Raw genomic sequence first — 15,128 nt, 5'->3', positions numbered from 1 at the left:
GAGCAGATGTTCAGGCCACAACAGGCCAAGTAAATCATCAGCTTTAGAGTAAGGCCTAACACAAATAAACAAAGTTTACAGCAGTGACTCAAAGAACGGCCATTTAGAGCCTGCCCCACATGTGACATATATATACAGCCACCAAAACTAGATAAGATTGATGAAGCTAAAAAATATGCGGAAAGGGACCCAATATAGATCTCTCCTGAGAGACACATCCAGAGCATGTCCAATACAGAGGTCAATGCTCACAGCAAACCACTGAACTGAGAACAGGACCCCCTTTACAGGAATCAGTGGAAGGATTGAAAGACCTGAAGGAGCTTATAACCCCATAAGAACAACAGTGCCAACCAACCAGAGCTTCCAGGGACTAAACCACTACCCAAAGACTATACATGGACTGATCCTGGGCTCCAACTGCATATGTAGCAGAGAATAGCCTTGTTAGGGCACTAGTGGAAGGGGAAGCCCTTGGTCATGCCAAGGTTGGACCCCCAGTGCAGGGTAATATGGGGGGGCAATAAGGGAGATGTATAGAGGGAAATACCCATATGGGGGAGGGGGAGGGAATGGGGGCTTATGGACAGGAAACCGGGAAGGAGAATAACGTTTGAAATGTAAGTAAAGAAATATATCTAATAAATTTTTTTAAAAAAATAAAATGTAATGAACAAAAGAAAATTAAAAAAAAAAGAAAGAAAAAATATCTTGCCCCAACCAAGTCCTATATATAGCCAAAAAAAACCACTGCAATAAATCATGGAGGCTAGCCTAAACCCAGATTTGTCTAAAGCCTGTTTGCTTTCCCACACACCTCTTCCACTACCACTGCTGGGTGGTTGGCTAGAGGAGAACTCTTATTAAAAGAAGGTTGCAAAAAATGTATGCCTACACTAATGTGTTCTAAAATTGCTGACTTCAAAACAATATGGGGTATAGCTTCGGAGAGATATACCACGACAGGAACAGAGATGGCCATAATGACTGAATCACTGCCACCTAATGATTACACGCATCAAAAACAAAACTAAACAAAACCAAAATCAGACTCAGCAACAGTCAATGAAAATTACCTGTAATATCCTTCTTTTGGTCCAAAGAGCATTTTTCAAAATACAGTAATTTCCCAAAATTATAATAAATAAAGGAAAGAAAAACATCCCAGCAAAGAGCCCACTACTAGGACAGCAATATGAAATTCTTCCCTATATCCTCTAACTCAGAAGATGTGCTGCTATCTTAAGAAACTTTTGGGCGGATCCCGGCCCGCAGCAGCTCTCTGCTCCCAAACCCCGTGGGAGAGAGACCTCACCACCTGATCAGGTGGGCACTCCTGAGGCTGCAGAGCAGAGGAGACCACCAACACTGCCCACCCCTGCCCACATCCCTGGCCCAAGAGGAAACTGTATAAGGCCTCTGGGTTCCCGTAGGGGAGGGCCCAGGAGCGGCAGGACCCCTGCGCCTGAGACAACGCCGGAACCTGAAGGAAACAGACCGGATAAACAGTTCTCTGCACCCAAATCCCGTGGGAGGGAGAGCTAAACCTTCAGAGAGGCAGACACGCCTGGGAAACCAGAAGAGACTGCACTCTGTGCACATCCAGACGCCAGAGGAAAACACCAAACGCCATCTGGAACCCTGGTGCACGGAGGCTCCCGGAAAGTGCGGCGCAGATCTTCCCGGTTGCTGCCGCCGCGGAGAGGACTTAGGCAGTACCCCACGAGCAAACTTGAGCCTTGGAACCGCAGGTAGGACCAACTTTTCCCCTGCAAGAAACCTGCCTGGTGAACTCAAGACACAGGCCCACAGGAACAGCTGAAGACCTGTAGAGAGGAAAAACTACACGCCCGAAAGCAGAACACTCTGTCCCCATAACTGGCTGAAAGAAAACAGGAAAACAGGTCTACAGCACTCCTGACACACAGGCTTATAAGACAGTCTAGCCACGGTCAGAAATAGCAGAACAAAGTAACACTAGAGATAATCTGATGGCGAGAGGCAAGCGCAGGAACCCAAGCAACAGAAACCAAGACTACATGGCATCATCGGACCCCAATGCTCCCACCAAAATAAACATGGAATATCCAAACACACCAGAAAAGCAAGATCTAGTTTCAAAATCATATTTGATCATGATGCTGGAGGACTTCAAGAAAGACGTGAAGAACTCCCTTAGAGAACAAGTAGAAGCCTACAGAGAGGAATCGCAAAAATGCCTGAAAGAATTCCAGGAAAACACAATCAAACAGTTGAAGGAATTAAAAATGGAAATAGAAGCAATCAAGAAAGAACACATGGAAACAACCCTGGACATAGAAAATCAAAAGAAGAGACAAGGAGCTGTAGATAGAAGCTTCACCAACAGAATACAACAGATGGAAGAGAGAATTTCGGGAGCAGAAGATTCCATAGAAATCATTGACTCAACTGTCAAAGATAATGTAAAGCGGAAAAAGCTACTGGTCCAAAACATACAGGAAATCCAGGACTCAATGAGAAGATCAAACCTAAGGATAATAGGTATAGAAGAGAGTGAAGACTCCCAGCTCAAAGGACCAGTAAATATCTTCAACAAAATCATAGAAGAAAACTTCCCTAACCTAAAAAAAGAGATACCCATAGGCATACAAGAAGCCTACAGAACTCCAAATAGATTGGACCAGAAAAGAAACACCTCCCGTCACATAATAGTCAAAACACCAAACGCACAAAATAAAGAAAGAATATTAAAAGCAGTAAGGGAAAAAGGTCAAGTAACATATAAAGGCAGACCTATCAGAATCACACCAGACTTTTCGCCAGAAACTATGAAGGCCAGAAGATCCTGGACTGATGTCATACAGACCCTAAGAGAACACAAATGCCAGCCCAGGTTACTGTATTCTGCAAAACTCTCAATTAACATAGATGGAGAAACCAAGATATTCCATGACAAAACCAAATTTACACAATATCTTTCTACAAATCCAGCACTACAAAGGATAATAAAGGGGAAAGCCCAACATAAGGAGGCAAGCTATACCCTAGAAGAAGCAAGAAACTAATCGTCTTGGCAACAAAACAAAGAGAAGAAAAGCACACAAACATAACCTCACATCCAAATATGAATATAACAGGAAGCAATAATCACTATTCCTTAATATCTCTCAACATCAATGGCCTCAACTCCCCAATAAAAAGACATAGATTAACAAACTGGATACGCAATGAGGACCCTGCATTCTGCTGCCTACAGGAAACACACCTCAGAGACAAAGACAGACACTACCTCAGAGTGAAAGGCTGGAAAACAACTTTCCAAGCAAATGGTCAGAAGAAGCAAGCTGGAGTAGCCATTCTAATATCAAATAAAATCAATTTTCAATTAAAAGTCATCAAAAAAGATAAGGAAGGACACTTCATATTCATCAAAGGAAAAATCCACCAAGATGAACTCTCAATCCTCATCTTCGGTTGGTTTATATACAAGTGTGCAATTTCTAGGCTTGAAAGTAAAATGATGCTATCTGGTGCTGGATAGAGGAGCCTTATTTTTTATTATGGCAGCTTGCTATTTTTGTAACATGGTGATTTGGTTGAACACAATAAAGTACAGTAGTAACTGATCTCCCCTTCTTCCTGGATGAGTGAGGAGATGATTAAATGTTGATGTCAGCATCCTTGAGCATATTCAGATGAGCTTCTGCTTCTGTTGAAAAGGATGCTGTGTTTGATTGTGGTCCGAAGCTTTGAAGCACTACTTGGCATCTCCTTCCTTGGAGGTCTCACTGTTTAAACATAACAGATTTGATAGCTTGTTGGTAAGGTGAGGTCCAGCTTGTCTCCACCAGGTCATCTTCATGTGAATCCGGTGGTTATACGGTTTTGTTCTAGGGATATTTCATTTTTTAATAATGGTTTTAGCTGACATTCATGGAGAGAATGAATCCTTAGAACTGTGCCACTAGTGAAAGGAAATCCTGTCTAGAGTATGTTTCTTTACAAAGCTGTGTCACACCATCCTTTGGGCCCTCTGCTGGAAAAGTAGAATCAAGTCTCAAATAATGCCTTTTAAATTGTATCCTCTAGTATTATAGATGTAGGACAGTACTGTATCATACCTCTGTGGATGTAAAATAGCTTGTACCTGCTTTATGATACGTAGTAGTGACCGTGCTTTATCAGAGCTGTTTTTAATGATGTTGCTCAGAATGTTTTCTTTCCAGATGATGATTGAGAAGCTAATTTAAAAAAAAATGGTGCCAGGTACCACAAGAGTAACAGAACTGTGCTGTTTTCTCGGGTTTTGTTTTTTTACTTTTTTTTTTAATGGAGTATGCTGGATGTCTCTACAGTTTTGTTCAGATGACTGCAGAACCTGGAAAAGCTGTTGCTGCTGTTGATGCATAACACACTGCTATTATTGGTCTTTTTATATAAATATAAATATATATATACAGATATATAATTTGAATTTTTTGAAACTTTAGCTGTGCTGTCAACTTTGGAAAAAAGTATCCCCGTTTACTGTGTTGAGTTGGCACTGTACAGAAATTAACAGCCATATTGGTCTAGAAATGTTGAACTTAAGTTTTTTCCATTTGTACAGGGGTAACACACTGTATTAAATATGTAAGGTCTTATCTACGTGGGTTTGATTACAAAAACTAATAAAGTATTCTCTAAATTTAAAAAAAAAAGAAACTTTTGATACCCACCCACCTCCATGTTCTCAAGTATTAGAAGCTTGCATTTATATTATATTTAAGAGATAAAATACCTTCTGTTATAGTGTGCTGTAGGTAGCTAGTATTATCCCCATTTACATATGGTGAAAGGAAAGGTCAAAAATCAAGAGACTTTCAAAGAAGTGTGCAGTCTTTCCATTTGAATTTGCTTTTGCTCCTCCTCCTCATACACATTATCAAAGTAGTCCTTGGACCAACAAATTACACATCAAAGTAAAACTAGGTATAAAAACCCTATCCCTCCCCAGACACTGAGGTCACAAAGGCAAAACATTTAAGGACAAAATTGATGTCATTAAAAGAAATCTCAGAGAACTTTCTGTTTCTCTCTCTCACTCTCTCTCCCTCTCTCTCTCTCTCTCTCTCTCTCTCTCTCTCTCTCTCTCTGTCTGTCTTTTCTTCCATCTCTTGTCTCTGTCTCTCTCATACACAAAAACACACACATCACAGAAACAAATACTCTTCTCATTCATAGTCTCTTGTTCCTCAGATCAAATAATCTAATTTGGAGTAATTCTAGGACAGCCTCAAATCAGAATCAATAGGAATGATACAGCAGACAAAAGAGGAAGACGTCTACAATGCCCTTTGCCTTGTGACAGTCTGGAAATGGTTACCATCTGACTTCCAAGAAAAAATTATTTGCATCATTTGTTAGTTTTGGTGGCTTATAGAATTCCTATCACAGCTGATTTTAAGCGGTAGCTATAGGACCTGAACATGGAGTTAGGAAGAGCTGTGAGTAACCCGAAGGATGCAGCCCTCCCTACCTACTCTCTTCTCTGTCTGTACCATCACCTCTTTTTCCTACGGCAACCCTACATCCAATAGAGGGATAATGTCAAAAATATATAAAGAACTCCAGAAGATAAACTCCTCAAAGCCAAGTGACCTATTTAAAGATGGAGTTAGAGCTAAATAGAGAATTTGCAACAGAGGAATCTTGAATGTCCAAGAAACACTTAAAGAAATGTTCAATATCCTTAGTTATCAGGGAAATGCAAAACAACTCTGAGATTTCACCTCACACCAGTCAGAATGGCTAAGATAAAAAACTTAGGCGACAGCAGATGCTGTCCAGGACATAGAGAAAGCGGAACACTCTTCCATTGTTGGGATTGCAAGCTGGTACAACTACTCTGGAAATCAGTCTGTAGGTTCCTCAGAAAATTGGACATTGCACTACCTGAGGACCCAGCTATACCTCTCTTGGGCATATACCCAAAAGATGCCCCAACATATAACAAAGACACGTGCTCCACTATGTTCATAGCAGCCTTATTTATAATAGCCAGAAGCAGGAAATAACTCAGATGTCCCTCAACCAAAGAATGGATACAGAAAATGTGGTCCATTAACACAATGGAGTACTATCCAGCTGTTAAAAGCAAGGACATCATGAATTTTGCAAGTAAATGGATAGAACTAGAAAATACCCTGAGTGGGTAACCCAGACACCAAAGGACATGCATGGAATATACTCACTGATAAGTGGATATTAGCTAAAAAGTAGAGAATACCCATGATACACCCCACAGACTATAAGAAGTTTAATGAGAAGGAAGGCCCAAGTGAAGATGTTTCAATGCCACTAAGTCTAATGCCATCTAAGGATGGGGAAACAATCATGGGAGGTAGAGGAAGGGAGGGACCTGGGTGGAAGAGGGGAGGGGAAGGGGAATGGGGCGGCAGAATAAGGTATGTGGAGGTGACAGGGGAGAAGTCCAGAGAGTCAGGAGAATGAATGGAAATATACATCTGTGGGGAATGGGGGTGGGGGACCTCCAAAAAGTCCCAGTGACCTGGGATATTAGAAGATCCCAGGACTCAATGGGGATGACTAGCCGAAATGGCCCAGTGGGGAGATAGAATATGATACATAGAGCTCCCAGTGGAAGGATGGAGTTAACAAACTACCTTCAAAATTTTTGAGCCAGAATTGTTCCTGTATGAAAGAAATGCTGTGACAAGAGTGTGGCACAGATTGAAGGCCATCCTGTGACCTACCCAACTTGGGATGCATCGCATGGGTGGGCACCGAGCCCTGATACAATTACTGATGCCATATTGTGCTTGCAGACAGGAACCTAGCAATGCTGTCTGCTAAGAAGCTCTAGCAGCTGCTGACTGAGACAGATGCAGATACTCACAGCCAACCATTGGACTGAGGCCAGGGACCCCTGTGGAGTGAGTGGGTGAGGGAGGACACCCACTCAGAGGCAAAGGGGAGGGGGCAGGGGTGAAGAACTCTTGGAGGGTGGACTGGGAAGGGGGCAACATTTGGAATGTAAATAAATAAAACAATTATAAATAAATAAATAGGAAAAAATTGTATGTCTGGAGAAAGTCTCACTTCTCCTCCAGATACTCAGATAGACTTCATTTTCCAGGCTCTCCTACTGTTATGTGTGTCACAAGACTAAGTCACATCTTACAGAATGTAGGTAGAATTGACTTATCCTACTTGAAGACCTTTTCTCAAACACTAGCCTTTACCTATTCTTTCTTCAGCCACTAGCTGAGTGGAGAGAGTACTGCAATCCTAGAAGGAAGGTCAAGATACAAGATAGAAGGATTCTACCGTATTTGGCAGGAACAGTGGGCAATCACTCTAAGAGGCATCTTTTACAGAACCTGGCACATACAGTAACTATGAGGACCCAAGAAGACCTTTCCTCAACTAGAATTTTCATACACAAGGAAGGACCAAATATGATCAGCAGAGAATGTAGTTCAGTGGCACATTTTTTTTCTCAGCACCATACAAGAACTTGGGAAATAAAGTTATGATAAAAAGGGAAGTGGAGGAAAGGATAGCAGGGGAAGAAACAAAGGTAAAACGGGGACAGAGGCGAGAAGAAAAGAAGACAGACACAATTTTTTTAAAAGATTGATCAGCAATGTGAAACATTTTTGTGGTATGCAAAGTACTGTCCATCTTTTCTAGACACATATAGTATTTTAAAATCTCATAAGTGTACATGGAACAAACACTTTTTTGTTGACTGGTTATTGAAAAGAAACTGTTTTAAACATCTGGGTTTTAGCATGATGTCTAAGCTAAATATTTTATGGACATAATGTCTACAAGTAGCCTTCCATACAAATGCTTTTCCATTATTATTGCATTCACATTTGTCTAAGTTATCAATTTAGCATGAACTAGATGTCAGTCACACTCTGGTCACAGCTTTTCCTACTGCCTGTTGTTATGAAAAGTCCCAGAGTTAAAAAATATAATCACCACCAGAATTTTATGGTTAAAATTAGGCTTTGGGGAAAATCAAATTCATATAATTTTCAAAAGTTCTTACTATTTTATAATGAAGGGCAAAGTCACCAGAAGAAACTGATTCCATAGATACCGAACAATAAATACACGGTGTGGCAAACACCTCCTTTTTGTGAAAATCAGCCTGTGAATCTAAAATGTGCTCAACTTAATGCCATATGGAGGTAGAAGAATGCTTGCATTCCATTTCATAGTACAAGTTGAGCGACCACGATCAAGTGACCTGAAACCCAAAATACTCCAAAATCTACATTTAATGCAGTAATTTTACACTATAAAAAAGTCCATACTTAACCTCCTGTGAAGAGTCTCAGTTAAAATAAGTGCATGCTACAAATATTATATAAGATTATCATAGGGTATGCATTATACATGAAACACAATAAATTTTGTATTTAAACATGGATCCCATTCCCAAGATATCTCATTAAGGACATAATCACTCTGGGCCCTAGTAGTTTGGATAAGGGAGGTTTAACCTCTATTTTAGAGCTAGATAGTACTTACAAAGTAGTCCTATAATTTTGTGATCCTTCCTACTTTCCCCACTCCACTAAGAAAAAAATCAAAAAACTATCCTGGGATGCCTATTTAAAATCCAGATTCCTAGGGCTAGCAAGATGGCTTAGTCGTTAAGAACACTGGTTACTTTTGCAGAGGACCCTAGTTTGGTTCCCAGCACCCAGGTGTCAGCTCACAACTGCCTATGCATATATAGGTGTGTGTATGAGTTTTTGTATGTATGCGTGCATGTATGTATATATGTATGTATGTATGTATGTATGTATGTATGTATGTATGCAGGCAAAATGATCAAATATAAGAATAAACAAGTCTTTTACAAAATAAAATAAAATACAGACTCCTAAACCCCTCTCTGCAGACCTACTTCACCAGACTCTGTGGGGGAAGTGCGGTTTGGCATCTGTGTTTTTAGCCCTAGGGCCTAAGGAAATGTTTCAGGCGTCACTTGCCCTGTACAATACATTGGAATAGCAAGGCTTACTGCTATCGCATTTGCTTACCCACTGTCAAAGTCACCCTTCACTCAGCAAACTTCTAAAGGATCACTACTTCTCTCTAAATGGTGCATTTATTGTTTCTTCTGTGCTTTGTCTGTATGTTGTCAATGAACACAGACGATATCTTAAACAGGTGCAGCTCTTTGTGGGAATCTAGATGTTTCTATGGGGTAGAGATGGGCATTAGATGCTATATTTTATTCCTAGGACTTCTGTTGGTCCCTTTAAAAGGAAACTTAACTCCTGGCAACAGACAAAATCTGAGTGATAAAATGTTTTTTTAATCACTGCACAGCAATTAGTTTTAATAAATTATTTTTATAAGCTTGTTCACCTTTCATTTTCTGTATCAAATCTCAGTGGCCTAGTGAACATAAAAAGCGCAGGCATTTTGGAAACTTTTTTCATCGTAGTGCTAAGCTAGCAAAGCTACAATCTTAAACATTCTTTAAAATAAGAAAAATGTGGTTATCCCTAAAGTCGTTTCACCCATTCACTTTTCCTATACATGTCAAAGTAGTCTTGCCTTTTCAACACAGGAAATTTGGTCTGTTGCAAAAAAAAAATGGCTTGCTGACTAACAAATAACAAGAAAGAAGGAAAATTGCTATAAAAGACCAAGAATAAACTATGGGGAAAAACATGTATATAGAAATCTCGGGAAATAACATTATTACTAACTAGTTTCCAAAACTTAATAAACAATTTTTGTTCTGAGAAAGAACAGTACGGAGAAATAAGAATTAGGGCAAATATGGTACAAAAACATTGGTTGGTTGTTGTCATCTCAGCAAGTGAATTACCCCAGACAATGATGTGAGCCTATTTATCCTAAAGGACACTGTAATTTTCCCTATGACTGTTCTGCTGTAACTTTTTTTAAAAGCAATTTTCAACATACATGAAAAATAAAGGCCTTTCTAATTTAAAGACAAAACAAAAGTCACAGTAAAATGCACATGAAAGTTCTTACTTCTTCCTTTCAGCACCTAATATCCTAAACAAATCTTTAAAGTATTGTGGGACGCGCACCACCACATTCTCCGAGGGGCCAATGTCTTTCAAGTGTGGGTAGAGTCTGGTATCAATGACCTTCTTGATATAGCCCAGCCAGTCAAACTGAGGATAGAGAAAACAAATGAAACCTATGTTAAGGCGACAAGCAAGAGGACAGGCATTAAATAAAGTAGGCTGAGCACAAACTATTCAGCCCAAATCATTAAAGATGAAACTGCTCATCCTTTGCTTATTCAAAAACCAAAGTCAGACCATTACCTAAGGCCATCATCAAAAATGGAGCCTGTATCCTGTACCACAAATTCCAGAATAATAAATACTCTCATGTGTTAATATATGATGCATTCCCTTGGCTGTTCAAACACTCTTCTCTCTACCTTGCTCCCTTAGTCACACCCCATACCATGCCCATCTCTTCTTCTAGCTTACTTCACTCCTCTATCCCCTGCACTCCCTCCTTCAATACTCTCCCTCTAACTTTCATATCCCCCCTCTTCCCCTAAACACTAACACAGCTGCCTCAACACACCACTGGACTTCTCCTCTATGCAAACTCTCTTCTTTCAGGAGGGGAAAGGTCACAACACAATGACACATCTCCAGTCTATAGAACATCACCATGTGTCTCTAAAACAAATGCTGCTTGTTCTTTGTATTGGTTTTCCTAAAGGCCATTCTCCAACTCTTTCCCCCTTGTCTGCCTCCACTAATGAACCTGAAAACCAGTTACTTACTTGCCTAGCACCCAGTTCCCTACCCCTTGCCCAGCAGCAGGGATGGTCACATGACCCAGTTCTACTCAGAATTAAAAGCAAGCCATGTAGGAATATTCTGAAAGGTTCTTTTCTGTTTACCCTGGGAAAATAAAGTCATTGGGGTCCATGTGTTCTTTCCCCTTCTCCTTGTCCTAATGTGGAGCTACAGAGCACACTTCGTAGCCATGTTATCCAAATCAAGTGAAAAAGCCTAAGGAGGGTAAAATGTAAACATAAAGTCTGTGCACTGTTAAACAGCTGGACTGATACCAACTAGTCCCGGTGACTGTGCCATAAGAAAATGGCTTTAAGGTTTTAAGCCACTATCAGAAAACTTTCTGTATTCCCTACAACTGGGGAAATCCTATTGTACACACAAGGATATTGTATGTGATAGTTGAAAAGAATGATGATAATCAAAATGATGAATAGTAAGATTTACAAGGCCAACTTTTATACACAGCTGAAATAAAATAGCTTATAAAATAGCAGGAAACAGAATTTTTTGTGGAGAGTTTTCACCAACCTGGGGAATCATAGCACTGAGCTCTGAGATGTTCATTTTGTTATACATAGCCTCACTGGTTCGGTTCTCATGTGGAATCATTATCTGTCAAAAAGAAATTTGGGTTATTCTTTGAAATGAATCATTTATTATTGCAAGACTGCCTTTCACCCTTTCACATGTGCCAAAACATCTGTATATTATTAGCAACTTTTTCAAGACTTTGGTGTGATGCCTAGCTGTGGGGGAAAAAAATTAAAAAGTAAAGCAAAAAAGTATTTTAGGAAGGATTAAGAAAATAAAAAGAAACTTACATATTCTCCTCAATAAGAAATATTGTCCCCAGTACAAAGAGTTTACAGAATGTTCTTTTCCTCTACCAGGTAGATGGACCAAGTCCATTGCTAGCTCAGTTTTGACAATCAAGCTGAAGTTGCCCAATTAAGATCACCATTCCATGTTTACCTATAGTTTCCAGACAATGGCCTCAACTCCTTCACGTCTAGGGGAAAATGGCCAATGACCAAAAGGAAGCTATGTGCATATCAGTGGTACTTGTGACCATTTTCTCTGACCTTCAGATTTCCCACTGCCGGAAGTATAAATTTGATCACCACCTGGGTGGACATTTCACTAGCTTCTACCTCTAACATATGTATTCTAAGAACTGCAACAATGACTCTTCCTCAAGAGCCATCTTAATCACTTGCATTGCCTGATGACCATAGCTCCTTTACACATCATCATCTTGCTCCAGAACCTTCTCTCTTTCTTTTCCTTTGCATTCATTTATCTTGCCATCTCCCACCTAACCTACAACTGTCCTATCCTCATACCTCAAGTTCATTATCACCATCTCCATGGCTGGGACTGATTTAAGATTGCCTAAGGTTTATATTCTCTAACAAGCCTTTGTAATTGAACTCCATTTGGTAACAATCACCAGTGCTACTCCATGGATGAGTCCTCTCTCTCCTTGTTTAGTGTCTCAGACAGGGCTAGAGTGGAGGAATATTCTATAGCTATTTTTACTTACTTGAATTTGATGAAGCTTTTTTTTCATCCTTAGCATCACAAACTTCCTGAAGACTATGTATCTCAGTACTCTTGGATGTGCCTAGTCACCTGAAGACTAGGGGAATGAGAGGAACATCCTAACAGGCCAAAAGTCCACACACCACAGATATTTCAAGTCAAAATCATAGGAGCTGAATGGCAGGCAATTGCCCCTCTGTTTGAAGTGTGTCAATGCCTTCATGGCTCTCCCTCACTCTCCATTGGAGAGAGACAAGTCCCTTACAGTTTCCTTGCTATTTGTGAATCCTAAATCATTGCCTCAGAGGATGTCTACATGTCTCCTCCATCTTCCTTCTCCTTTATGAGTTCAGAGTCCCAGGTCCAGGTTGAAGGTCTTTGGTCTCACAGCTGTGTTCAGCTCTCCAGCACCTGGTCCCCTCCACACATGGATCTGTCACTTCAGTTGCTCTCTCAACCATTCTCAGTCTTGCCTAAGCCCAGTTGTTTTCAGACTTCTTTTTGGTCTAACTTCCTGGCTCAAGGCAAGGCATTCCATGCTATTTATCACACCTTCAGTTCAAATTAGTACTCTGGACCTTCCTATTTGCTTGGAAAAGGAATCCAGAATTCAGATAGCCTTTAGACATGGCTTCCAGGCATATCTATAACAGTCCTCACAACCTTCAAGTGACATGTAGTAATAAAATTTTTAATGTGATTGTTGAGGTTCATTAAGAATATGTTTTAAAATAGAGTGAAATAGAAAGTGGGGGTGGAGGGTGGGGAGAGAAATCTTAAGAAAAGGACAGGATAATACGCTCTAGAATAGACACAGACTTGATAAAAAAAACTTTTCAAAAATAAACTGGGAGGGCACACATGTGAACAGTGCATATATGTAAGTCAGAGGACAATTTTGGGCACTGGTTCTCACCTTCTACCTTGTTTGAAGCATTCTCTTTTTTGTCTGCTAATGCACTGTATATACCAGACTGGCAGGTCTATGAGCTTCCCAGAATTATCTCGTTTCCACCTCCCATCTCAAAGTAGAAGCATTAAGATTATAGACATGTACCACTACTCCTGACCCTACATAGGTTCTGGGAACCCTTCATCCCAACTCTGTACCTCAACATACCACCACCAATTTACAGAACATAAAACCAATAAATACTTGGCACTCAGAAGTTTTAGTAACTTCCATTATAAAAGATCACCAAGGTCTTCCACAAGCAAAGGTCACCATATTTATTCTCTCTAGACATGAGAATATTTAGGAATTTAATGCATTGCCTCTTCTAGAAAGCAGTCATTCTATAAACAAAACTAACTATTTAGGATTTAGCATTCTCCAACAAATTGGTTTTCACTCTCCTCCCCTTTTTATCTCTAAGGTGATTTACTCAGAATATAATACATGACACAGTGACAGTCATTAACATAATATAAAACAGAGAATGTAAGGCTAAGCACCACTGGTTGTGGTGGCACACACCTTTAATCCCAGAACTCTGGGAGGAAGAGGAAAGCAAATATCTGTGAATTCCAGGCCATTCTTACCTAACTAGCGAGTTTCAGGGTAGCTGGGGTTACATACAAACACTTTGTTTTCAAAAACAAAAACAAAAAAATGAAAGAAATATAAAAGTAAAGAAAGATAGATACAAAGTAGCACCAGCAAGGCAGCTTTCAAGCTACAATTGTCTTCATCAACTTCATATCCCATATTGATAAATCTCTCCGAGCTCAAATTTTGTCAGAGTCACTCTAAGTAAGGATGATACAAAAAAGTAGGTTGAGTTAAAATTATCCTCCATCACTGAGGCATAGCTTAGTGGTAGTGTACATCTGACTTCTATTTGGGCCATTCAAAAATTTCTCTATGAAAAGAGGTTTCCTTGCTAGCAGGCATTCTTTGACCAGAGTAGAATAGCACATAGACACTGAATAGGCTTTAAGCAGAGAGGTGGAAAGAATGAGGGGCTCTTAATTCTTGTCATGGTTCTTTTTACCTCCCAAAGAGGATGCTATTGTTATTACCTTGGATACAAAAGGTAATGTTACAGAAGGCTCATTGGTTGCAATGTATACTTTCATTCAGCATGCATTGTTTACAAAATAAGGGAAAGTAAAGGACATGGGGAAAAAAGAAAAAAGAAAAGAAAAGGTTTGCAACTAAGACTTACCTCAGCTATCTTAATTTCCAGTCTAAGCACTGACTTCATGTCATGTTCAGCTCGAGAGCTATTAGCTCCTAAAAGCACAGCAGTGTCCACCATGAATTTGTAAAGGGCATCACGATACTGTAAGAGATAAAGAAGCAAGTGTCCATGACAACAGCCTGGTAGGAAGTATGGTTTAGAGATACAGAAGAGCAGAAACAGTAGGTGGAAATAAACTTTCTTCATTTTTTCACTTTGTACTCAGAGTATGAAACCAGCATTATGCAATGCCAGCCACCTACCTGCCACTTTGAGAGGAAAAACAAAAGTGATGAGTGCATGGGTACTATTTCTATGACAGATAGAGTTGCCCAGGCATCAAACATCAAGCAAACTAGTTTTCTGGTAACTGGTGATATTATGGATAAAAGAAACATCTCCTAATGAGTCCGGAAGAGGAAGGTAAAGGTCAGGTGTCTCCTTCCCAGGCAAGTGATGCTTTAATAAAGTAACGGGAAAGAACTCTTTCTGAAAGCAGAGGACCTGATCCATGAACACTAATGCGAAGTGTGATTTATTCCCATCCAGCTCCATTTACCCAGCTTCACACTAAGAAATAAAAGATGAT

The 15,128-nt window shown here is 40.0% G+C and overlaps 1 protein-coding gene across 2 annotated transcripts in view; it reads right to left on the bottom strand.

Annotated features, from left to right (window-relative positions):
- The window catches only part of Phex (phosphate regulating endopeptidase X-linked), a 248,666-nt gene that overhangs the window by 169,181 nt on the left and 64,357 nt on the right, over positions 1–15,128 (bottom strand). For both annotated transcript variants that reach the window (XM_039099503.2, NM_013004.2), the window contains 3 exons: positions 14,525–14,641; positions 11,343–11,426; positions 10,018–10,163 (listed from right to left, as the gene is read on the bottom strand). In XM_039099503.2, the coding sequence (XP_038955431.1) occupies positions 10,018–10,163; positions 11,343–11,426; positions 14,525–14,641 (347 nt within the window). The remainder of the gene's footprint in view (positions 1–10,017; positions 10,164–11,342; positions 11,427–14,524; positions 14,642–15,128) is intronic.

Source organism: Rattus norvegicus, chromosome X (assembly GCF_036323735.1).
Source record: "Rattus norvegicus strain BN/NHsdMcwi chromosome X, GRCr8, whole genome shotgun sequence".
Classification (NCBI taxonomy): Eukaryota; Metazoa; Chordata; class Mammalia; order Rodentia; family Muridae; genus Rattus; species Rattus norvegicus.
This window is presented reverse-complemented; position numbering and strand designations above follow the sequence as displayed.